The sequence below is a fragment of the Otolemur garnettii genome, unplaced genomic scaffold (assembly GCF_000181295.1).
Source record: "Otolemur garnettii isolate 467f Iridium unplaced genomic scaffold, OtoGar3 scaffold00079, whole genome shotgun sequence".
NCBI classification, from domain to species: Eukaryota; Metazoa; Chordata; class Mammalia; order Primates; family Galagidae; genus Otolemur; species Otolemur garnettii.
In genome coordinates this window covers 5,770,815-5,794,747 of record NW_003852474.1, presented here as the reverse complement: position 1 = coordinate 5,794,747, position 23,933 = coordinate 5,770,815, and the positions used below count along the sequence as shown (strand labels likewise).

Sequence of the window (23,933 nt, the reverse complement as noted above, 5' to 3'; positions counted from 1 at the left end):
TTTTTTTTTCCCCGTCAAGAGCTATAAAAGCTCCCCTTAATATGAAACTGGTAAATTGCAAAACAATTTGATAAAACTAACATTGTGGGCCTTTATTGTTAGAGAACTCATTCTTTCCTGTTCTCTCCCACTGCCTCGCCCCCCACCTTACTCTCCTTTTTCTGTCTGTGTCTTAGGATTTAACTGCACTGGCCAAAGAGCTTCGAGCAGTAGAAGATGTGCGGCCCCCTCACAAAGTGACAGACTACTCCTCGTCCAGTGAGGAGTCGGGGACAACAGACGAGGAGGACGATGACGTGGAACAAGAAGGGGCTGATGAGTCCACCTCGGGACCAGAGGACACCAGAGCAGCGTCAGTTTTTAGTCTGTTTTGCAGAGGATGAGAGTTTCCCTCTTAGCCTCCCCCCACCCGCAACCAGCCACTGTTTTCTAAACCTGTCACACAGTCTCATGCGCGAACATCTAGTTACTTTGTGTTCTCCCCTCTTCCCCTAGCACCCCAGCATGGGCTTTATTTTTACCTTTCAATTTGAGGATATGAAGAAAGGGAAATTTTAGTGTGGTAGAACTACTTTAATTAACCACAACTATTTGTCCTAATTTTTTGTTGTTGTTAAAGAGAGAAAACTAAGCTTTTGTTCTTTTGTTTGTTTTTAAGCAGACTTGTTACCTGTAGCTTCATCTTATTTTATGACCTTAAGAAAATGCTGTCCTCGATTGTGGGGTGAAGGCCCTTCATTTCTGGATTTTTCCCTTTCCATAGGTCATCTCTGAATTTGAGCAATGGTGAAACAGAATCTGTGAAAACCATGATTGTCCATGATGATGTAGAAAGTGAGCCCGCCATGACGCCATCTAAGGAGGGCACTCTGATCGTCCGCCAGGTACCCGTGTCTTTCTGTTGTCAGAGGCTGAGCTTCTCCTGTAGTCATTAACCCACTTGCTCATTCACTCACTCATGCTGTTTCTACATCACCATCTGTTTTCATGTTAACAAGTCCCAGAGGGCAGAGTGTCGAGTGTTGGGGGCTAGGGAGGCAGGTGTGTGCTGCATGCTGGAAGGTGGCACCTAGTCCTCACCCCACATCGCTGCTCCCTGCATGTCTGCGGCAGCCCTCATTCAAGCACTGCGCTGAGTCTCACAGTCTGTGTCTGAGTGGTAGAAGAGCCACGGGCCTTCTTAGCAGGCGTGCAGAGTGAGGAGGCATGTCTGGTGCAGCAGAGCAGTCACGGTGGCCCTGCAGAGCGTGCTCAGCCCACGCGCCTGACCTGCCACTGGGGTAGTGGGTGAGCTGGGCAGGGCGAGCATCATCACAGCCCCAGAGACCTGGAGAGCCAAGGGTTGGGAGGTCATTCTTCTGTCTACCAAAATGTTAGTTTTCTCTCCTGTTGAGTAATTAAATGTGTGCCACCCAGATGTGCTCAGTTTGGATCACTGACTTTTACAAGTGTCTGTAAATTTCTTAACTTAGGCCTAATTAAAGTGATGTGCTTCTCATTTCAGTAGGACAGGACACGTATCTGTCATTTTGGCCTTTGCCCTGAGTGTGTCTCATGCTCTGGCCATGCATTTAGATGGAAAGTAGGAAGAACTGGAAAGGACCAGGATTCAGAGAAGCCGTGGGTACTTTCTAGACCTTTTGACAGGAAGATGTAAAAGGAAAAAGAAAGGGGACAGTGGTTTTGGTAATAGAATTAGTACAACAGAGAGACCACGTTAAACGTTCACTACTTGAGTTGTGTAGCCACCAGATGAAGTACTTGGAATTCTGTTGGCTCAACTTAGGCATTCAGCAAGGAAGTGTGAGTAATTCAGGCTTATTTCCTTGGTTTTCCCTTGATAATTTAGCAGACTTTGAAAAATCACACAGCACTTTAACGTATCAGTAGAGTTGTAGGCAATTTCAGCAGTGCTTGAGCGAGACAAGTGTGCCTGTTTTTTCTACAGAGTACAGTTGACCAAAAGCGTGCCAGCCATCATGAGAGCAATGGCTTTGCCGGTCGCATTCACCTCTTGCCAGATCTCTTACAGCAAAGCCATTCCTCCTCCACTTCCTCCACCTCCTCCTCCCCATCCTCCAGCCAGCCGACACCCACCATGTCCCCACAGACACCCCAGGACAAGCTCACTGCTAATGAGGTATGTCTCGCACCACAGCTGGCCGCTTTCCTGGGGTTAGACCAGCACTGCCTAGGAGCTAGTTTGCAGAGACCTCCCCAACACCCCCCTTCCCTACCCACCCTGCTTTCTGTCACCTGTCCGTCTCCCCAACCCCAAGTAACATGTTTCAGATCTGCATACAAGTCCCTTAACCCTGGATCAACTTCCCTCCAAACTTGCCAGTTCACTGTTTACTTTTTTCTGGATAAGTGTAGTTGCATGGCTTTCTTTATTCAGTTTATTTTTTTTAATCTAAATAAAATGATTGCTGTGTTCCCAGACACATTATGTATTTGGCATGAAATTTATAATCATTTGTGGATTCTGCCTTTTTCATTCTTTTTATTTAATAAATAAAGTATAGGAAAATTTGGTTAAGCCGACTTGGACTTACCTAGACAGACGTATCCTGGACAGGAGTAGGACATCTTTCAAACCAGGGCTGGATTTTTTTTTTTTTTCTCTTTTTGAGGGGTAGTGGTTGATTAATCACTCTTACCTTGTTTTCACCGACCTTGTGAAAAGGATTTCTTTCCTTGAAATTCACAATCACCCAGTTTAAGAAGCTAAATCTTTTGGGGGGGGGAAACCTAGAAAATTAGGATGTTAAGCAAGGACAAAGATATGAGCAGTTTTTATTTAAACTTTTGTTTGAGAAATCCTGTGTTTTACTTCCAAGTCTTGGCTGTGGTGCTCGGTCTGGGTGCTAGCTGGATGATCCTTTGCTCTTTGAACAGGCTTATGCCCCAAGTACAGTAACAGAGCCCACCTTAAACACCCCGCATTTAATTAAACAAGTGATTCGATTCCACATGAGGCTTGGGTTTAAATGCATTTATCTAACAGTTGAGGGAGGTTGAAACTGATGTGTAGCTTCAGCCTGTCTTGTTAATGTGAAGCACTTAACTGACTGCTCACTCCTAGATTGGTTCTTTTGTTAGAATCACAAAAATCCTTTCCTCCTAAGGAGCAGGGACAAGTTGACTGCTTCCTAGCTTCCACATCAGATTAGCCTTCAGCTGGATTGGCCACTGACTCTGGGGATAGGGAGGGAAGCCTGCCACGTGGGTGGGGAGCTAAGAGGGCCTGGCTTCTCAGATGTAGTGGCTGTCGGATGCCTGTGGAGGGAGTGAGATGGTACGGGATAAAAACAGTAGATCAGACATGTTCTTTTTTCTCCCGAGATATATATTCCACCTACGCTCACATTCCTCCTTATACTTATATTTTAAATTTTGCTCCATTTTGCTCTACTGTTCAGTATTTTACTACAACCTTTAACTCACTAAACTGGCAAGTTTATTTATTTTTCTGTTTGTTTTGTTTTTAATTGTCATTACATTTCCACTTAACAATTTGTTTCACTTTCTTTGTGTTTTTTTTGTCTTAAGTTACATTATTAACCAAAACACTAGTGCTCCTAAAAATTCAAAAAGATGTGCCTTGTTGTGTTGTTTGCACCTTTCACTAATGAGCTCCTGTTTGGTATGGGTTTAATGGTGATGCACTTAAAATAACGGTAGCCAAAGCTTCTGTAGCTTTCTGGCAAGAGGCTCAACTTAAAAAAAGTAAAATTAAATTTTGCCAGTATTCCCACATAGATTAACTTTTGGGGGTAAAAGAGTAAATTCAGAAATTGGTGAATTGAGATCAAAATATTTAGGCCTTCTTTGGGAGTTTCCATTGTAATTATTTATTTTAAAAAGAAAGCTGGGAGCATGAAGTGTAGGTTTTATCGGTAGCTTGCAGCATCACTGTCGTAGGTGAGCAGCGTCTGACAGAGATGTGGCTCCTGCAGTGGTTCTGAATAAAGTAGCACCTGTTCTGGGTGTGCTGTGCCCACGGGGAAGCTCCCTGCAGAGCACTTTTGGGGAATGATGTGAGAGGGGATAGGGCTTTGTACGGGGAAATGGTGCAGTGTAGAAGTTGAAATGTGTTTTAATGTTTATTTTTTAAATGTCATTTATATTAATAAAATTGAAATTTACATTGCAGACTCAGTCCGCTAGTAGCACACTCCAGAAACACAAATCTTCCTCCTCCTTTACACCTTTTATAGACCCCAGATTACTACAAATTTCTCCATCTAGTGGAACAACAGTGACTTCTGTGGGTAAGTACAGTAGCAACAAGAAAGCAGCTGACAAACAGGACTTGGTCATTTTGAGTTGCTTTCCGAGTGGTTTAGGCATGGCCTGCTGATTGTTCACGGGCAGAGACCTTGGGTCCAAACCCCCGTCCCACTAGTTGCAATGAGCTGCATACTCAGTTTCCTTTTTCCATATACATTTCTTATAAATTACTTCTCCTTGACATGGTGTCAGTTATGGCCTATGAATGTTTGCTTGAGGTGTGGGGGAGGGGGGCATTCGTGGATTGCATGTGTACAGAAAATAATTTCCTATGTATTATGTTACAGTGGGGTTTTCCTGTGATGGAATGAGACCAGAAGCCATAAGGCAAGATCCTACTCGGAAAGGCTCAGTGGTCAATGTGAACCCCACCAACACGAGGCCACAGAGTGACACCCCAGAGATTCGTAAATACAAGAAGAGGTTTAACTCTGAGATTCTGTGTGCTGCCTTATGGGGTAGGTGTCTTGCTGCTGCTCTGACTCTTTTGTTTTTGCACTGAAGGGCTTGCTGGTCTTTTAGAGAAGTACTACTTTAAATAGTGTGGGCATGTTTTGAGGAGATGGTGATGAGGTGGAAGATACCTGTGATGCCCATCTCCTTAGGCCGAGTGGCGCGTTGATGGAATGATGCAGTACACGTGTGTACTTGGACTCTGTCCAGCAGTGGTATGTTGGAAAGCATGACTTATGTCCATCTCTTCACGTGAAGAAGAAAAGTAAAAAGATGAAACAGACCATTTTCCTCATTGAAGAGGGGGCCTGTTATTTGATACATGGAGCCTCGCACGTTCATCCTCCTCCACCTTGTTGACTTTTCCCTGTTCTCGACTGTTCTCTCGTCACTCTCGGGAGCCCCTCTTCCGCTTCTTGCCCAGCACTTTAAGTATTGTCTGTACCATGACAGACACACCTGTCTACTACTCTGTGACCCTTTGGGATCTGGATTTCTGCCCTTGTCGCTATGAAAGAGTGTTTTAAAGCCCCCAGTGATCATGCCATAAAGCCTTTTCCTTATTAACTTCCTAGGTAAAGGTAATCTTAGTAATTTAGGTGACTGGGCATCTTGTGAAAGCACCAGGAGCAGCATTGTCACTGGCACGTTGCTGCTGTTCGTTCACCACAGGGAATGGAGCCTCATCATTTTTGTTTATATTAAAGGCCTTTCATGAGAGTGTTTGCCAAAAAACATGTTAAGCTATGTTTGATAGAGAGATAGTGTTAAAGATGTCAGTTCTTTTGAAATTAATAGTGCAGATTAGCAGATGATGTCATTTTTATACAAAATAGTTACATTTGGTTAATAATCTTATACTCATTTTTTATTTCTCTAATTCCTGGAAAGTGTTGGACCCCCTTCTAGGTGTTAAGTGACATTTTATTAACTAGAAAGACTTCTTAAAAACCATCTTAAACCTTCTTTATCTAATTATTCAGTATTTCTAAGAAAAATAGGAGAGTATCTGGAATCTGTGTTTTTAAAACTGCCATGAAACTTTCTTTTATTATGTTAAGAGAATAGATGGGAGTGACTTAATCTCAAAGTGTGTTTCTCTAAGTCAGTGTATTTAAGATGCTTCTTGGGTAGGGGCACCCCAGTGGCACATCTTCTTACACTGTTGCTGGTAGCAGTCATAGGTACCTTGTAAGTTGAAAGTAAGTCTCTTAAAGACCTGGACTCAGAAAAGTTAATAGATCTACTGTGAGAGCTGTAGCCCTACATTCAGAATACATTATACACAGCATTATGTTGGAGTGGTAAAATTCACATGTAGATTTTTTTTTTAATTACCTTAGAAGTGTTTATAGCAACCATTCTTTTGTAACCATGTAACTGACTCTGTAAATTGCTATATATTTATATTTTAATAGGGCAGTTTTCTCCTGTTGGAGCTGGGGTAATTTTAGCACATCTTTTTGAACATGATTTTTCCATTCTCATATTTATAATTAATTATTTGTTCTTCCTATATAAAGTTTTGCCTGTAATATCATATTGATCATAGAATTTAAGGGGTTTTTTTTTTTTAGAAAGGGTGTCATTCTGTTGCTCAGGCTCAACTACAGTGCAATGGTCGTGCACTTCAACTACAGTGCGATGGTTTGTACTTTAAAACTCCTGGGCTCAAGCAATCCTCTGTTTCAGCTTCCTAAGTGAGTAGCTGGAGCTATAGGCACATGCCACCATGCCTAGCTTAATTCAAAAATGTTTCTTTTGTAAAGATGGAGTCTCACAAAGTTTCACAGGCTGGTCTCAAACTCCTGGCCTCAGGCAATCCTCTCTCTGGGCTCCCAACTTGCTGGGGTTATAGGCACAAGCCACTGTGCTGGCCTTAAAGGAAGTTTAAATCATGGAGAAGTCTTAGACATTTTTTCCATTGACCTACAGAGGATTCTTGTAAACACAATTATAAACTCTTAGTAGAATAATTAGGGTAGGGGGCCCTAAGCATTATTTAATTATATCTAATAGTCAAAAGGTTAAAAAGTATATTTACAAAAAATTATTGCTGCATGCAACTCAGTTTTTTTTTTTTTTTAATAGGCCCATAATTTCCAAGGTGGTTACTTTTCAGAATTATACATTTCTTGGAAATATATCAAGGAGAATTAGAAAGTAAAGAATAAGGGTCAAGGGTCAAAATAACCTGAATTTCTGTGTATTTGAAAATATTTTTCAACTTCATTTGTTATTTCTTCATTCTTAGTGTAAAATCTTGAGGATGGTGTTTATGTGCTGTTTATTTTTGTAAACCATAAAGAATAGGATTTCTTCATGAGGCTAATATTTTGTGTAGTTACTACCAGATTCTTAACAGAGGATTTTTTTTTTTAAATCTACTTGATATTGAAGCCTGAATATATTGAAATAATTTACAGAATAGAATTTTAGAATGAACTCTTTCGCAGCAGCTCTATCAGTAAATGATTGTCTTTTCTGCAAATAACATCTTTTTTTTTCCCCAAGAATACAATATATTTTTATTACTTATAGTCATTGTGTTGTACAACAAATCTCTTGAACTTGTGTCTCCTAATTGAAAGCAAATAACTTCTAAGCAAACTCACCTCGCTTAGTAAGTATATGCAGGGGAAATACTAAGGGTCACGTTCAGATACGATAGGGACGTAGTCAGGGCAAAACGGTCAATATCAAAAATAAACGATATGAACATGAGCATAGCATATTACATATATTAAATATTAATTTTTCTTATACAGATAGTAAATTTGTTTTTGAATTGTACCGCAGTTTTTTTCTCTTAGCATTAAATCATTACCTGATAAGTATGATAGTTACATTAAAGAAGAAAGCTCATAAAAACATAATGACTTGCTATCAGTTTAAAAAGTACAAGGCCGTAAGTGCTAATTCAGTGTTACGATGTTCCCTGATTTATAAAATGTCAGTATCATCCATCGCTGCACTGTGTGTCACAGCACTTACTGCCTCATTAGCTATTTAAATCTAAATGAATTAACATAGAAAATGCATTTGTTCAGTTGCACCAGCCACGTATCACATACTCAGTAGCCAGATGTGGCCATTGGCTTATGGACACCACAGAGGACATTTATGTCACATAGACAATTCTAAAGATCTTAATTATAGACGATAGAAGAAACCATATGTGTCTATGAGCCTTTTTCCGTATGCTGTACATAATGGTCATTTGGGGGAGTTCTTGTTTACTTTTATTTTAAAGCTCACTCTGAATGGGAAGTTCAGGTAGTTATGAACTCTCAGGCCTTCTCTTTTCTTCCAAATTCCAGAGGCTTCCCTCAGATTTTCTGGAGCTGTTTTGTAGAGTTGTGTCAGACTCCAGCAAACCAGTCTTAGATAGCACTAGACAAAGAGCACTTGTGATGGGGTGGATGTGTGTGCATAGGGATCCTCTTGTGAAACACGCACCGTTGGTACAAGGACAAGGTGGAGACTGGCTTTGTGTGTTGAGTAGTAGATTTTTAATGGGGGACTTTTAACAAGTCATACTATTATCAGAAACTGTAGCTGCCTATCCCTTGACTTCTTAGAGATTTCTTTGTTTCTTGCATTTTCTGAGGACTGAGGGTACGGTATTGTGATAGTTGAGAGCCTGTGGTTCTTTGATACATTTCTGTCATCCTTGTGTGACCTTAGTCTCTGCAGTTCTCATTGGAGTTTGCATGGCAATGTCAGCACAGATGTAAATTCCAAGTTCTCTGCTCTCCCCCAGGGCCCTCAAAGGTGCTTTCTGTTTCTTCACAAGGATTGCTTGAGTAGACACTGTCCTCTAAATGTTGAGGTGATAACCATCATTATGGCACAGACACAGCGCTGAGAGAGGGCTTAGGAGAGCTGTTGCCTTGTTGCCTTCACAGCTATTTATTTCAGATTCTCTGTAAATAAGGGTAGATGGGTGAATGTGTATACACACATGCCAGGATATTCTTCTCTGTTATTCCATCTGCCTGAAAATACTGATTAATTAATTAGTAAAAGCCCAAATACTTTATTCCTTGTGTCAGTGAGTTTATTACCCATTTTAGGGAGTCAGGGCCAACATGTATTTGCCCAGTTCCCTGGGAGTATAAGGTAGTCTGTGCTGCATGTTAAAGGGCAGTGCAGACAATGAAGGTTCCTGACCAAGGAACCAAGAGATTTGGTGAATTCAATGAATAATAAAAGAGGGAGAAGTTGGTTCAAGGGACAGCCTGATACTCTTAGAACTTCTCCTACGTGGAGTGTGTGTTTTGACGATAGGGCCTGACTCAATGAGTATTTTCGGACTTTAAGATTGATTTGATGTGCAGTCATAAGAAAGTAGAAAGAGACTGTTTTAACCACCTCAGCCAAGGCCTCCTTCCATCAGTTAAAAGGCTGCCAAAGCCTGAACAGTGTGATGAGAGCCGCACAAAGGGGAAGGAGGGAAAGAGAAGAGGAGGTCTCGTCTGGACGTGGTAGCTAGTTTGGCTCATTTGCAGCTGTGGGAGAGGATGGTACTGTTAATGGAAATGGCAAAAGTGAGAAATCTGAGTGGGTAGAGAAGCAAGATTGCAGAATGGATTAGTTTTACCAGTTGTGAGGTTCTGCTCAAGCATAGGTGGGATAGGCAGCATCAGAAATGTCACCTTAAGAAGGCAGAGGAGGTGCCTAAAAACAAGGAGACTTCACACTGCAGCAGAAGAGGAGAAAAACTCTGACAGTATGTGGTCAGAGAGCACGGAGGTTGCCCGGGGAGATCGCGGTATTTCAGTACTCCTAAAATATGAAGGGACAAGAGAATTGAGTGCAGTCCTTTCTTAATGGTGGACAGTGGTCTTTAAGAAAAGCTTAAACTGAGTGATAGAAGCCAAGTCATAGCTTAACAACCAAACCATCACCCCATAGGAATAATGGTGCCTTATTTTGAGGAGGGCTGTCTGTGGGCCATTCCAGAAGTTTGCCAATGAAAATAAGGTGAAAGAAGCACAAAGAAAACCATAGTATCATGTAAAGGTTTGTTCCAATTTGTAGTGTGTGCGATTAGATGCTGAATCTGTAAGGCTGAAAGAAAGAGTGAGCTTACAGTGTTCTGGGGCAACTGAAGAAAACTTGGAAACTGATGGTTTGTTAAGGAAGTAGAGGGGGTGAGGCCTCCCTGTTCTTCCCCTGAGGGTTATTATTCCTACGGGGTGATGGTTTGGTTGCATTAACCTCTAACTATTTGAAGCATTTCTTTTCTGGGTGAATTAAGGAAGCTGCACTTTTCCCCCACATAGATGATGTTACTTTTTCTTTACAATTAAGCTATTTGCCAGGTATAGGCTAAAATTAAGGCCTTTTTCTGTCCCTGAACCAGGAGTGAATTTGCTAGTTGGTACAGAGAGCGGCCTGATGCTGCTGGACAGGAGCGGCCAAGGGAAGGTGTACCCTCTGATCAGCCGGAGACGGTTTCAGCAGATGGATGTACTCGAGGGCTTGAACGTCTTGGTGACAATATCTGGTAAGTATGTGTTTAGTAAAGCAGAACATATGACACTGTCTAAAAATATTCAAGCTTGGTTCGGTGCCTGTAGCTCAGTGAGCAGGGCACTAGCCACATACTTTCAGGCTGGTGGGTTCAAGCCTGGCTTGGGCCTGCTAAACAACAATAACAACTGCAACAAAAAAATAACTGGGTGTTGTCCTGGGTGCCTGTAGTGCCAGCTACTTGGGCGGCTGAGGCAAGAGAATCACTTAAGCCCAAAAGTTGGAGGTTGTTTTAAGCTGTGACACCATGGTACTCTACCCTAGGTGACAGCTTGAGACTCTTATCTTAAAAATATATATATTCAAGCTCACACACTAACCTGCAGTTACCTCATTTGTTCTCTGATGTACTGGTTAGACAAGGTACTGCTGCATCACGATTTTATAGTAATGAGAAAGGAAGATGATGTACTGAGGTGACACACACATGCACACGTGACCTGTGGCTTTTCCAGAGAGCTGTCTCCCCTACCGGCTCACACTCTGTTGTTGGTGAGGTTTCATTCACCTTACCCGGTGTGTAGTCTGTCCACTCCCCTGCCACTTCCATGTGCAAAAGGAACTGTTCTTTGCCATTATTGTATTATATTTTTTATCCTTTTCTCAATACTTAACACTGTAAGTTTCTTCTTTTTAAAAAGACCATTTTTCTTTGTATAAATTATATATGTTCATTTTATTTTTTAATTTTTTTTTTTAAGAGACAGTCTCCTGTGTTGCCCTTGGTAGAGTGCTGTGGCATCATAGCTCACAGCAACCTCCAGCTCTTAAGCTTAGGCGATTCTCTTGCCTCAGCTTACCGCGTAGCTGGGACCACAGGCGCCCATCACAACACCCGGCTATTTTTTTGTTGCAGTTTGGCCGGGGCTGGGTTTGAACCTGCTACCCTAGGTCTATGAAGCTGGTGCCCTATTCACTGAGCCACAAGTGTCACCCTGTTCATTTTAGAAATTAAGAAACCACTGAAGAAAAGCAACTATAAGAAATAAAAAGCAAAATTATGCAGAGAGAACTTCTATTAAGTTTTAAATTTTTAGCTTCCAGTCTTTTAAGCATGTACCACACTCTGTATACATATTTAAGGAAAAAAGTCTGAGTAAAAATGGTTATGCGATATTTCAAACATATGGAGAATAATAATGAGGAATAGTGGCCCCCCATGTACTGACTAGATGTAATAAATTTCGCAATACACCGTTGTACACATACTGAGTGTCCTGCCACCATCTGCCTACCCACGGCGACCACTGTCCTGAAGTTCAGGTGTATTCCATCCATGCCTGATTGTCCAAACCAGGTAACCTGCCTTTTCAGTGCCATTAAACATTTCCCCATAGTATCCATACATCTTATATGCCTAGAAAGTGTTTTCTTGCTTAGATGTATTAAAATTTATTTATCTTCTGTCATTGCCCTCCAAGTTATACTGTTTTCTTTCTCTCATGTAAACGTTTTTCACAAATATCCTTGTAGTTTAATTGAACTTTGAATGCATACCATGTTGCATATATTGTAATTTCCTAAAATTTACATTATTGCCAGATCAGAGGGTATGCAGAGTTACAAGATTTAAGTAGGCCTTGTGATGCCCCCAGTGCTTTTGATGTAATTATCTGCTAGTGTGGGTTTGTTGTATTTCTTTATATATAACAGATTTACTTCCAGTTAATTGTACTTCTTGTATATGTTTTTGGTTCTAAGTAAAGAAGTTTGTTGAAATGCAGAAATTTCATTATTTTTTACTTAAATGAGAAACCAGCCATTTAAAACTTAGAAGATGTTGATGGGGGGTAGTTTTTATAATGAGAGAAAAAATAACCAATCTGTAGCTCAAGGTTTAAACTTCATTTTTCCATCCAGTGAAATGAGGCGATTCATGGGAATCGACAGTCAGCTGACAGCTGTGCAAAGTAACACTTGGCAGTTGTAGGAAGCTTTAAAAACAGAAGAAACTTAGGAAGAATAAAACATGTCATCCCCTTCTCAGAGAAAATGCTCATGAACTTTTTGCATTTCCCTCTTCATCTCACATTATACATAAAATGATGTGGTCTTTCTTTTTTTCATTTAACATATACTGAAAAAAGTTCCCCACAAAAAGTTCTTCAAAAGCTATAATTGTGTTGAAGTATGATATACACAGAAAGTGCACAGCTCAGTCACTGTCACAAATAGAATCCATACCTGTAGCCTCTGTCCTGGTGAAGAAACTGAACATTACACACACACACCCCACCCCACACCCCACACACACATGCACACACGCACTCTTGAAAATGTCTCTTGCTGCCACCAGGAACTGTCTTCTGCACAGTACTTTGAAAAAGCAAGGTTGATATTCACCTTCATTGAACTAAATTGATACAGTGGTAAACTGATGTGGGTTTTGGTGGATGCTGCTGCTGTCTTTTTTTTGAATAAACAACATTTTTTTAATCTAGTGTCTTAGAGGTTAGCCATTCTGATAGGTGTGTAGGAACTAACAGGTGTTACCTCATTTTATTTTATTTTATTTATTTATTTTGTTATAAGACAGAGTCTTATCCTGACATCCTCGGTAAAGCGCTGTGTTGTCACAGCTCACAGCAACCTCCAACTCCTAGGCCCAGGTGATTCTGCCACAACTCCCAACTATTTTGTTTTTCTTTGTTATTGTTGTTGCAGTTTGGCCAGGGCCAGGTTCGAACCTGCCACCCTCAGTATATGGGGCTGGCGCTCTACCCACTAAGCCACAGGCGCCACCTATTACCACATTTTAATTGGCAGTTCTTTAATGATATATGATGCTGAGCATATTTTCATGTGCTTATTTGCCATCTGTGTATCGTAAGTGTGGTATACATGTATATCCTCAGATCTTTAGTCCATTTAGTATTTGGGTTTGATTTTTTAGTGTTGATTTGTAAGAGTTCTTTGTATACTTTGGATATAGGTCTTTCATCAAATATATGTTTTGCAAATATTTTCTCCTAGCTTGTGTGGCTTGTCTGTTCATTCTCTTTAATGGTGTCTTTTGCAGGACAGAAATTTTTATTTTATTTTTATTTATTTATTTATTTTTTGCAGTTTTTGGCCAGGGCTGGGTTTGAACCTGCCACCTCCGGGCATATAGGGTCGGTGCCCTACTCCTTTGAGCCACAGGCGCTGCCCCCCAAATTTTTAATTTTAATGAAATCCAACTATCAGTTTATTCTTTCATGAGTTTTTCTTTTGGTATTGTATCTACAAAGTCATCGTTAAATCCAAGGTCACCTACATTTTCTTCTGTTATTTTCTATAGGGCATATAGCTTCGTGTTTCACACTTAGGTCTGTGATCTATTTTGAGTTGATTTTCGTGACTGTTTCAAAGTCAGTAAGGATTTCAGGGGGGTTTGCATGTGGTTATCTAGTTGTTCCAGCAGCATTTGTTAAAAAGATTGTCCTTTCTCCACTGAATTTTTCAGCTGAGTGGTACACATCTCTAACTTGTGACCTTCCTTTTACTAGATTTAAGTCTTTGCATAGGGTGATTGATTTAACCCCTCTGTGCTCATCTGTAAAATGGGAGCTAATAGCTACTCCAGAGTTTTCATAATCAGGTGGCGTAATACACCTGAAAGCATTTTCTAAGCTCTATTTGTGGTATTGTTTGTAGGTGTTTGTGTTACTTTTTGGTTTATTGATACTATCTACATAACTATGAGTTCATTGTGTTTTTTAAACCTTTTGCTCTAGCCCAGGCCTACTACTCCTAGTGGTAATTTTTTTTTATAGGGGTTTCAAAAGTTCATGGAATAGCTTGAATTAAGTTTCTGGTCAAACTTTGATACAAAATGGTTTCCTTCTAGGTATTGATACTGTCTAGGAAGTTTCTTTTGGTTACTATTTGTTACTAATGAAATAACACCTACTTCTGAATATGCATGTAAAATATTTATATTTATTTTGCTAGGCAAAAAGGATAAGCTACGTGTCTACTATTTGTCCTGGTTAAGAAATAAAATACTTCACAATGATCCAGAAGTAGAGAAGAAGCAGGGATGGACAACCGTCGGGGATTTGGAAGGATGTGTACACTATAAAGTTGGTAAGTTCTAGGAGGGTTTTAAGGGTTTTGTTTTTCCAGAGTTTAATGAGAATTCAGTTTTAAATTCATGGGTTCTTTGAAGCTTGTAATAATAAACTTGTTTCTGAAATATGTGGCTGATTCCTAGTATTGTGTTTTCTAGTGTTTTCTAGTATTCTGATGTAGACTTTGTCTTCCTCCCTCTCTGCACCCACAGGCACATAGACTTTGTTCCTGTAGCTCGCTCTGTCCTCAGGCTCCCCCACACCATGCACCTCTTGGACCTCTTGATCTCTTCTCTTTGGCAGTCCACATTCTTCTCTTCTATAATATGTGCTTTGGAGTGACCCCTGTAAGGAAGCCTTACCAAATGAAAGCCAGCTGATGTGGAACCCTCCCTTAATGCTCCATATCCTCCATTTAGAGAATGGAGTCCTTGGCAGACACTGGTAGAACATTTGAAAGTATGACCCAAAGGACTGTGGCTGGTCATCTCGAGTGAAGTGCAGTGTGCAGGGCTACTGTGCTTTCACTAGTAAATCAGCCTTGCTGGTCAGTCAGTGCTTCACAGCAATTGCGTTGTTTTTTCTTCTTGGCCCGAATACAGTGATTCTCATCAAGTAAAATCTCACAGGAACAAAAGCAAAACAATTGTTTTAATGAAAAAATTTAAAATGCTAGTACTAATGTTGGACGTAAGGGGGAAATAATGGGCCTTAGCTTAATTAAAGTTTTATGGGGAGGATGATATACTCTAATGGGATGTGGCCTCAGTCTATGGCCAGAGCACCCTGAGCATATCCAGTCTCTTCTAACGGAATTTAAAACAGAAAGTAGATCTGTATACCTAAGACTGATGGATTAACATTAGGGGCCTGTTGAGTTCTGATTCCTGTTTGCATGTGTACTCTTTTCTGTATTTATGAAAGTGCACACTGTAGTCAGTTCCTTGGTGCCCGGGGGTGTTAGCACCCTTGAGTGTGTGGTTTCTGTGGTCTGTCCACACCCTCAGCTCATTGGTTAATAATAATGGTTGGAATGGTTTGGAATGATTCTGAGTAGCTCTGGACAGTAGTACTATCTCAGTATAGATTTGGGGATTAGGATTTTCTGTGTGTTTTTATATGAAGTAATTTTGTTTGTTGAAGTATAACTTAAATCATCTAAGGCTAAATGTAATAAAACCACTGGTAGAGCTGAACTGCACATGAGCAGATCCTCCTACAGGGGGCACCAGAGGCAGGCGTGTTAGGCACGCCTATTCATGTGAGCAGAGCAGCTGCTGTTCTGAACAGATGAGTCACAGTATTTTCAGAGTATAAGTGTGAGTCATATTTTTGTCTTCATGGTTACTATCAAGAACAGCAGGAATTTCAATGTATATTTGAATTAATTTAGATTAAGTCATCCTTGGAATTTAGTTGGGTGGCACTCGTCCGTCCTGAGTGGTCGGTAGTCTCATGTGTTTAGTGCCCATCAGTGTCAGTGCAGACAGAAAGCATTTCCATCAGCACAGAACGTTCTGTTGATCAGTCTTGTTCCGATAGCCTTTTGTAAACTTTTGTGTTTATAGTATTACTGTCACTGGTTTATTTGAACAGCGACAATATATGGAGTTTAACAAGTAGAGTCATCAGGTTAACAAGGGATGTCTCAAAGAAACTGAGTATCTACAGAGTCCTGTGTGGTCAGGGACTCTCTGAGCTAGCCGAGTTGCCTGGCTGCAAGGGAACCCAAACAGCCATGGGAAGGAGGCAGGTTTTGGTAAGGTTTTGTTGTTGTTCTTGAGTTTTGTTTTGTTTTGAGACAGGATCTCACTCTGGTCCCCAGGCAGGAGTGCAGTGGCTCAGTCATAGCTCAAATAGCCTTAAACATCTGGGTTCAAGCAGTCCTCCTGCTTCAGCCTCCTGAGTAGCTTGGACCACAGGTGCCCACTATCATGCCCAGCTGACTTTTCTTATTTTTTGTAGAGATGAGGTTTTAATATGTTGCCCAGGCTGCTCTTAAACTCCTAGCTTCAAGTGATCCTTGCCTCTCTTTAGCTTCTCAAAGTGTGAGGATTACAGGTGTGAGTCACCATACCTGGACAGAGGCAGATCAGTTTGTTTGTTTGTTTTTGATTTTTTATAATAGTAGAAAAGAGTTTTATTTTATTGCTCTTCTTCTGCTACAGAACTTTAGGTAAAATCCTTGAAATTAACTACCTATATAGTCAAGAAATGATCTGGAGTGATACTTGGCCTTATGTACAGGTAGTTCTGTCTCCTGATAGAGTTTAAGACTCATGAGTATTTTGGTATTGCCCTCTATGTTCCTCAGTCCGAGGCAAGACTAGGAATAGCTTCATGGAAAACCTAGACCTCTTTCTGTGTTTCAGAAGTCTCTTGGCAGTTAATCACATCATTCTCTTTTTGAAGTAATACTGAGTTCTTAAGTCTTTAGGGTGATAGACTCGGGCATTGTCCTTGATTGTAAAATACTTGGAATCTGAGAAGACTAGGAACATGAGTGAAAATACTCATTGATGGTATCCAGAGTATTGGAGCTGAACCCAATAACCATCAGAAAATACAGGAGTTGTCATAGCTCCTCATAGTTACACATTAAAGAACTGAAAAAGGAAACTGAGGCATGATCTTGCTGTGTTTTTCCCCTGCTGGTTTGGTTGGTTGAATAGAAAGCATAGTTCTAGAGTTTGCAGAAGACAGCAAAAGTGCTTTAGAGTTCCATGTTGACACTGACTTGTGCTTTTTATTTTTTTCAGTAAAATATGAAAGAATCAAATTTCTGGTAATTGCTTTGAAGAGTTCTGTGGAAGTCTATGCGTGGGCACCCAAGCCATATCACAAATTTATGGCCTTTAAGGTAACAACACCAAGTGAATTTAAAGCAACATCAGCCATGCAAACTGTGGAAAGGAGTCAGTGAATAAGTTTTAAAATTCTGTACAGTTAAAGTTGATAGTACAAAAGCTATGTGCTAATTGGCATACAGCTTTAGCATAACAGAGGCCATTTCTAATGTAATATTGTAAGCTTGATTTGCTTTCTGAGCCCACAGAGTGTGAGAAGGAGAGAGAGACAAACGTTGGGCAGACATGTTGATCATTGTATGAATATGGTTAACAAAGGAAAAAACAAAACAATACCACTTCCACCCTCCTTTTAAAAAGCAGACCTTCTTCACCTAAAGTCATGAATGTATATAAAGATTAAAAAAAAAGTGGGCTTGGCACCTGTGGCTCAAGTGGCTAAGGTACCAGCCACATATACCTAAGGTGGCGGGTTCGAATCCAGCCTGGGCCCGCCAAACAACAATGACAGCTGCAACCAAAAAATAGCCAGGCGTTGTTGCAGGCACCTATGGTCCCAGCTACTTGGGAGGCTGAGGCAGGAGACTCGCTTGAGCCCAAGAGTTGGAGGTTGCTGTGAGCTGTGATGCCATGGCACTCTACCCAGGGGGACAGCTTGAGGCTCTGTTCCCCTCCCCCCGCAAAAAAAAGTGTCCCAAAACAGGCAGTTTAAAGTTGTATCTATTCAATAGAGTACTAATTAAAAATTAAGTTACAAAAATTGTGAATGACACAAAGAATGTTATAGTATATATTAAATGGAAAAAGTTAATAGTAAGTATGATTCCTTTTTTGTTTGAACAAAAAAAAAACTGTAGATCTAAAATATAAACCAAGATTATTTAGCCATTTTGCCTATGTGCAGTTTTAGACAAGTAATTGAATGGGCATTTGTTTTAAAAAGAGGATTGTTGGCCAGCTCATGCCTACAGTCCAAGCACTTTGAGAGGCCAAGGCGAGGGGATCACTTGAGGCTAGGAGTACAAGTTCAGCTTGAGCAACACAGCAAGACCCCATTTCTAAAAAAAGAAAAACATTAGCTGGGCATGGTGGTAGGCACCTGTTGTCCCAGCTACTCAGGAGGCTGAAGCAGAAGGATCATTTGAGCTTAGGAGTTTGAGGTTGTAGTGAGCTGTGAAGAAACTATTGCACTTTAGCTCAGGTGGAAAGCACGACCTTGTTTTAAAAAGCAAAAAATACGAAGGTTCTTTTCATTTGGGAGTTCACACATACCTGGTGTAGAATCGTTGCAGCTCTACCTCTCAGTGCCTGGTGCTTAGGTTTTCAAAATAGTTTGGGTATGTTTCATTCAAAGAGTAAGTTTCAGTTATCTCTAAAATTTTCACTTTGGGATTGCTTATTGCTTGATTTTTTTTCAGTAAAGTGGGATAAATAGGGTTATCCTATTTGTTTAAAAAATAAATCTAAGTGTTATTGAATAAATATAATTGACTCTAAAATTATATTATCCTCTAAGATCTGGTTTTAATATCCTTCATGTACCAAGTACTGTACTAATTGCATTTATAAGTATTGTCTTATTTAAATCTATTCCATCTCATCATCATTCTGGTCCTGAGACCCATGGATTCTGACACTGATGAGGAGCAGAAGCCATCCAGCATGATGCAGCTATTACACTCCATGCAGTCTCCAGCACCTTTTCAGTCTAGACAGAAAGGGTAGAGGTCTTTATGACTCAAGTAGGGAGAAGGATAATAATAGTGATAAACATGTGACTCCAACAATTCCTCTCACTACGCTGTGCATTTGAAAGGTTCAATATGTTACAGAAAGTCCTTATTTTTTTCACTTTACATGTTTTTCTGATCAAGATAAACAATAGGGTAGTAGATGACAGACTGGAATTTGGGGGCTGAGTAAGGGACATTTGGGACCCAACTTCTGGAAGAAATACATTCCGGGTACTAATTAACAGACAGAAGCATTTAATGAAGACTTACTGTAGAGTAATTTTGCTGTACGATTGTTGCCAGTGTGGCTCAGTAATTAAATAATTGAGTATGTTGAGTCTAGCTTCTCTACTTTAATCTGTTAGAATTAAATTCTCCATCGTCTTACTGCTCTTCTTATTTGTATCCTTGCAGTCATTTGGAGAATTGGTACATAAGCCATTACTGGTGGATCTCACTGTTGAGGAAGGCCAAAGGTTGAAAGTGATCTATGGATCCTGTGCTGGATTCCATGCTGTTGACGTGGATTCAGGATCCGTCTATGACATTTATCTACCAACACACGTAAGAAAGAACCCACACTCTATGGTTGGTTGACTGGCTTCATTTTGTTTTGACTTTTTTCTTTCCTCTGCTTAGTGAACTAACACAAGCAGGGATTCTTCATTTCCCCTTGGTGTGGGGGTGAGTATTTAAGTGATGTGCTATTTTCAGTAGCGCTATGCTCTGAGACAAGTAAAAATCCATTCTCCTGGCTCTCCGAAGCCCTCCTGAGTTAAACCTCTTAGGCACTTGCTTTGACTAACATGGGTTGGATTTGGGGCAGTTGCTGGCAGGCCAGAAAATCCCTGGGTTGGGAGTGGTTGACAAACAGAGCCCACCATCCAAATATGTTTTAAGGGCTTTGGAAAACGTGAATCAGTGGAGTATATGACTTCTGCTGTAAAGTAGAGGTAGACTTGAGTATATATATTGCATGGGTTGTTCAAAATGTTACCTAATTGCTATATTTATCTCCAGGGATATGGTACCAGTGCTTTTACCAAGACAGTCTTACTGAGCACTTTCATCGTGCTGGAAATAGCCACAAACATGCTTCCTTGCACTTTGTTTCTTTTCTCTAGATCCAATGTAGCATCAAACCCCATGCAATCATCATCCTTCCCAACACAGATGGGATGGAGCTTCTAGTGTGCTATGAAGATGAAGGGGTTTACGTGAACACGTACGGAAGGATCACCAAGGATGTGGTGCTACAGTGGGGAGAGATGCCCACCTCTGTAGGTACGGAGCACTCACGGAAAGTCAGCAGCTGTAACGGTGGAGGCTTATCTAAGGCTGCATACATTTATCATGCTGATTTTGGAGTCTTTCAGACCTTTTGACTATTTAGCATAGTAGTTGGCAGTATGGGGTAGAAAGTTAGATTGAAGGCTGTGGAAATAGCCATAGGTCTGTCTATGTTAGAAAAAAAATCCAATTATTTTATGCTTCTTAAACTCTTTTGCTATAGTCTCATTTAATTCAGAAAACATCCAGAGAAAATAGGGCAGGTTTTTTGTTGACTGATTTGTGGAAGGTAAAGGGACACAAAGAAAGGGAAATGATTTGCTCTTGGGTATAGCAGAGCCACAGCTAGAAACACAGCCTCATGCAGTCTCCTGGTTTACCTTTAAGAATAAAGGCTAATATTTGAAGTTGTAATGGTTTTACATTTATATCCCAGAACTATCTTGTTTTTATTGCAGTTAAGTCACTATCATTTTCAAGCTAAACATGAAAGGCATAGGGGAAATGAATAGATGCAACCATTGATTCAAATGACTGCTTCTCAGAGTAGACAAGAGAATCACAGAGGGAAAGCTCCTTAAATACAAAATCCTTAAAGGCTAGGACTGAGGGGTGGGGGGAGTAGGGTTGTATCTTTATGTGTCACATAAGCTGTTTTCCTATCTTTAACAATTTACAATTTTTTCCTCCCCAAAAGCATATATTCGATCCAATCAGACAATGGGCTGGGGAGAGAAGGCCATAGAGATCCGATCTGTGGAGACTGGTCACTTGGACGGTGTGTTCATGCACAAAAGGGCTCAAAGACTGAAATTCCTGTGTGAACGCAACGATAAGGTAACGCTTGTCTTGGGGCTTCTCTCTAGTGGCTTCTGTCTTTTAGCAATGATTTCCTTTCCGTGGAGTTTGGTGATAAATTTTCTTGGAGTTCTGATAGGTTCTGAAATAAATTAACTAAGAAACTTCTTAGATGTTACTTTTTCGTCGTGTTTTGGGGGATTGAGATAGGTTTTGTTTTTTGCTATGAGAGGAATTTGTTTCTCTAGAAATCATCATATGTTGGATTTTCTAGATTTTTTTTTTTTTAAACCCTAGCAGGTGACCTGTCTAGGTTTAGAGATGGTGAAGATCAAAGCTATCCATTTTGTGAGATCAGATTCTTTTATGAATGGAAAGAGCCGCCAGTGTAATTCCGGTACATTTAGAAGGTTCTTCTCCACGGATGTGTATCAGGAAGATAACGCTTGTTGTAGCGTTTGCCTTTTGAGTAGTGAAATAACTTCATTTTATGCAGAAGCACTATACCTGAGACTCCAGGGCATCAAAGTCACCTTTGCTTTCCAAAACTGGCCACATCATGATCTTCTCCAGGGGACCACTCATTCTCAGAAGTCCCTTTCAAACCAGCCTTGGAATGGAGCAGATAGAGGGCTAAGGGCATTGTGACCTATCCTGGCCTGCCAGTGGGAAGGACATTGAGAATGGAAATGATTTTTACCAAGCTCAGTCCTCTCTTCTTCTGTCCATTTCCATTTGGACAAAGGGATGTCTGACTGCCTGAGGCAGCACATAACAGCCTCGGAAACTTTCCTGTTAAGAACATGTCCACTTCTTGTGTCCATATTGAAATACGTTAAATATCCTAGCAACCATCCCAGATTGAATTTACTAATTCAGCATGAGAAAGAAGAGCTGCACCTCTCTCCTTGGTACCTGGTCCTGCCTACCCAATCACAAACTAAACGCAAAAGTCATCTCACCACCAATGCACTGTCTTTTGTAGCCCTGCATCTCATTTGCGAGTGGGGTTTGCTTTTTTTTCCCCTACATGATATCTCCCAAATCTGTATGTTGAAAATGTGTACAACTCAGACCTAATCCAGGGTCTTATAAGCTTTTTGGCTTGTATTTGTCTAAGTATATGTACTATAGCTATAGCATAATAATCTTTGAATTTCAATATTTAAATATTTTTATGCACGCTGTCATTTCCCTTAACAGATCAAAGATTTAACAAGTATATGTACTATATACGTACTACTTACATCTATCTAAGTATATGTACTATAGTATAACGTAATAATCTTTGCATTTCAGTATTTAAATATTTTTATGCATGCTGTCATGTCCCTTAACAGTTATTAATAATAGGCACAAAACATATTAACTGCAGAGTCATGGAATAATTAATACTTTTTTTTAAAAAAAAAAAAGGAAATTAGGGGCCTGACATGGTGGCTCATACCTGTAATCCTAGGCTCTAGGGGAGCAGGAGGGTCCCTTGAGCTCAGATCAGAGACCAGCCCAAGCAAGAGCAAGACTCTGTCTCTACTAAAAATACAAAAATTAGCCAGGCATTGTGGTGGGTATCTGTAGTCCCAGCTACTCAGAAGGCTGAAGACAGGAGGATCACTTGAGTCTGGGAGTTTGAGGTTGCTGTGAGCTAGGTTGACACCACAGCACTCTAGCCTAGACAGCAAAGTGAGACTCTGTATAAAAAAAATAAAATAAAGTTAGGTTGGTGAGGGGGTCTTCTCAATTGTTCACTGGTTTTTTTTTCCCAAAATTTTTTTAGAGGGTATTAACAGTGGAAGGAGATAAATTCAGTTTCCTTCTTTCTTTCTTTTTGTTTTTGAGACAGAGTCTCACTATGTTGCCCTCAGTAGAGTGCTGTGTTGTCACAAGTCACAGCAACCTCAAACTCTTGGGCTTAAGTGATTCTCTTGCCTCAGCATCCTAAGTAGGTGGGACTATAGGTGCCCACCACAAAGCCCAGCTTTTTTTTTTTTTTCTTTTTTTGTTTTTGTTTTTGTTTTTGTAGTTGTCATTGTTGTTTGGTAGGCCTGGTGTATGTGGCTGATGCCCTAGCCAACTCAGTTTCTAAAACATCAGGTTTTTTTCCCTTTGAGTTCTCACAATATGGCAACTTATAAGGAGTTACCCAGTTAATAAGCCTTAGTTGTAATAAAAATGGGCTACGGATGATTACTTTTTACAAATGATAAATTGACAACATCCCAGAGTTTCTTTTGAAAAGGCTTTCTGGAGTGTAAGTTCTCTGCACTTGGCAGTGTTATGTGAGGATGGTGGTGGCTTAGACTCCCTGGCTGGGACCCACAGGAAGCCCTTTCCCGTGCAAGGTGCTGTGTGGCCGTGGTAACCATGCTCTCTCTTCTGTTCTTGCTTTTGCAGGTATTCTTCGCCTCTGTTCGGTCTGGTGGCAGCAGTCAGGTTTATTTCATGACCCTAGGCAGGACTTCTCTTCTGAGCTGGTAGAAGCAGTGTGATGCGGACATTGTTGGCCTTCAGAGTCTTCAAGATCCTGAGAACTTGGAATTCCTTGCAACTGGAGCTCAGAGCTGCACCAGGGCAACCAGAACAGCAGTTGTGTGCAGACCTCATGCGTTGGGTTCTCTGTCTCCCTTCCTTCCTGCTCCCGTTTACCAGTTTATCTCCATTCTTTTTTTCTTTACTCAAAAATAAATCAAGGCTGCAATGCAGCTGGTGCTGTTCCGATCCTACCATCAGGTGCTATAAGTGTTTGGGATTGAGCATCAGACCAGAAAGCAAACACCTTCCCTGCAGCTCCAGAATTCCTTGTCTCTGAATGACTCTGTGTTATGGGTATCTGGCGGTGGCGACGGCGAACATGCCGTTGGTTTTCTTGGCAGTGGGCACAAGGAGGTGAGAAGTGGTGTTATAAGGAGCAGTTTGCTGAAGCAGAGAGCAGATTTAATATAGTAACATTAACAATGTATTTAATTGAC

General features: G+C 40.6%; 1 protein-coding gene across 34 annotated transcripts in view; it reads left to right on the top strand.

Moving 5' to 3' along the window:
* Positions 1–23,688, top strand: part of MAP4K4 (mitogen-activated protein kinase kinase kinase kinase 4) — a 184,485-nt gene extending 160,797 nt beyond the window's left edge. For 18 of the 34 annotated variants that reach the window (XM_023515820.1, XM_023515821.1, XM_023515819.1 and 15 more), the window contains 12 exons: positions 177–352; positions 764–884; positions 1,949–2,140; positions 4,157–4,274; positions 4,581–4,751; positions 10,115–10,258; positions 14,218–14,352; positions 17,096–17,196; positions 19,291–19,464; positions 20,001–20,160; positions 20,864–21,003; positions 23,359–23,688. In XM_023515820.1, coding sequence (XP_023371588.1) covers positions 177–352; positions 764–884; positions 1,949–2,140; positions 4,157–4,274; positions 4,581–4,751; positions 10,115–10,258; positions 14,218–14,352; positions 17,096–17,196; positions 19,291–19,464; positions 20,001–20,160; positions 20,864–21,003; positions 23,359–23,442 — 1,716 coding nt within the window. In that variant the 3' untranslated portion in view covers positions 23,443–23,688. The remainder of the gene's footprint in view (positions 1–176; positions 353–763; positions 885–1,948; positions 2,141–4,156; positions 4,275–4,580; positions 4,752–10,114; positions 10,259–14,217; positions 14,353–17,095; positions 17,197–19,290; positions 19,465–20,000; positions 20,161–20,863; positions 21,004–23,358) is intronic. The other 16 variants (XM_023515818.1, XM_023515824.1, XM_023515823.1 and 13 more) reach the window with 3 other exon arrangements.
* Positions 23,689–23,933: the final 245 nt, after the last annotated feature.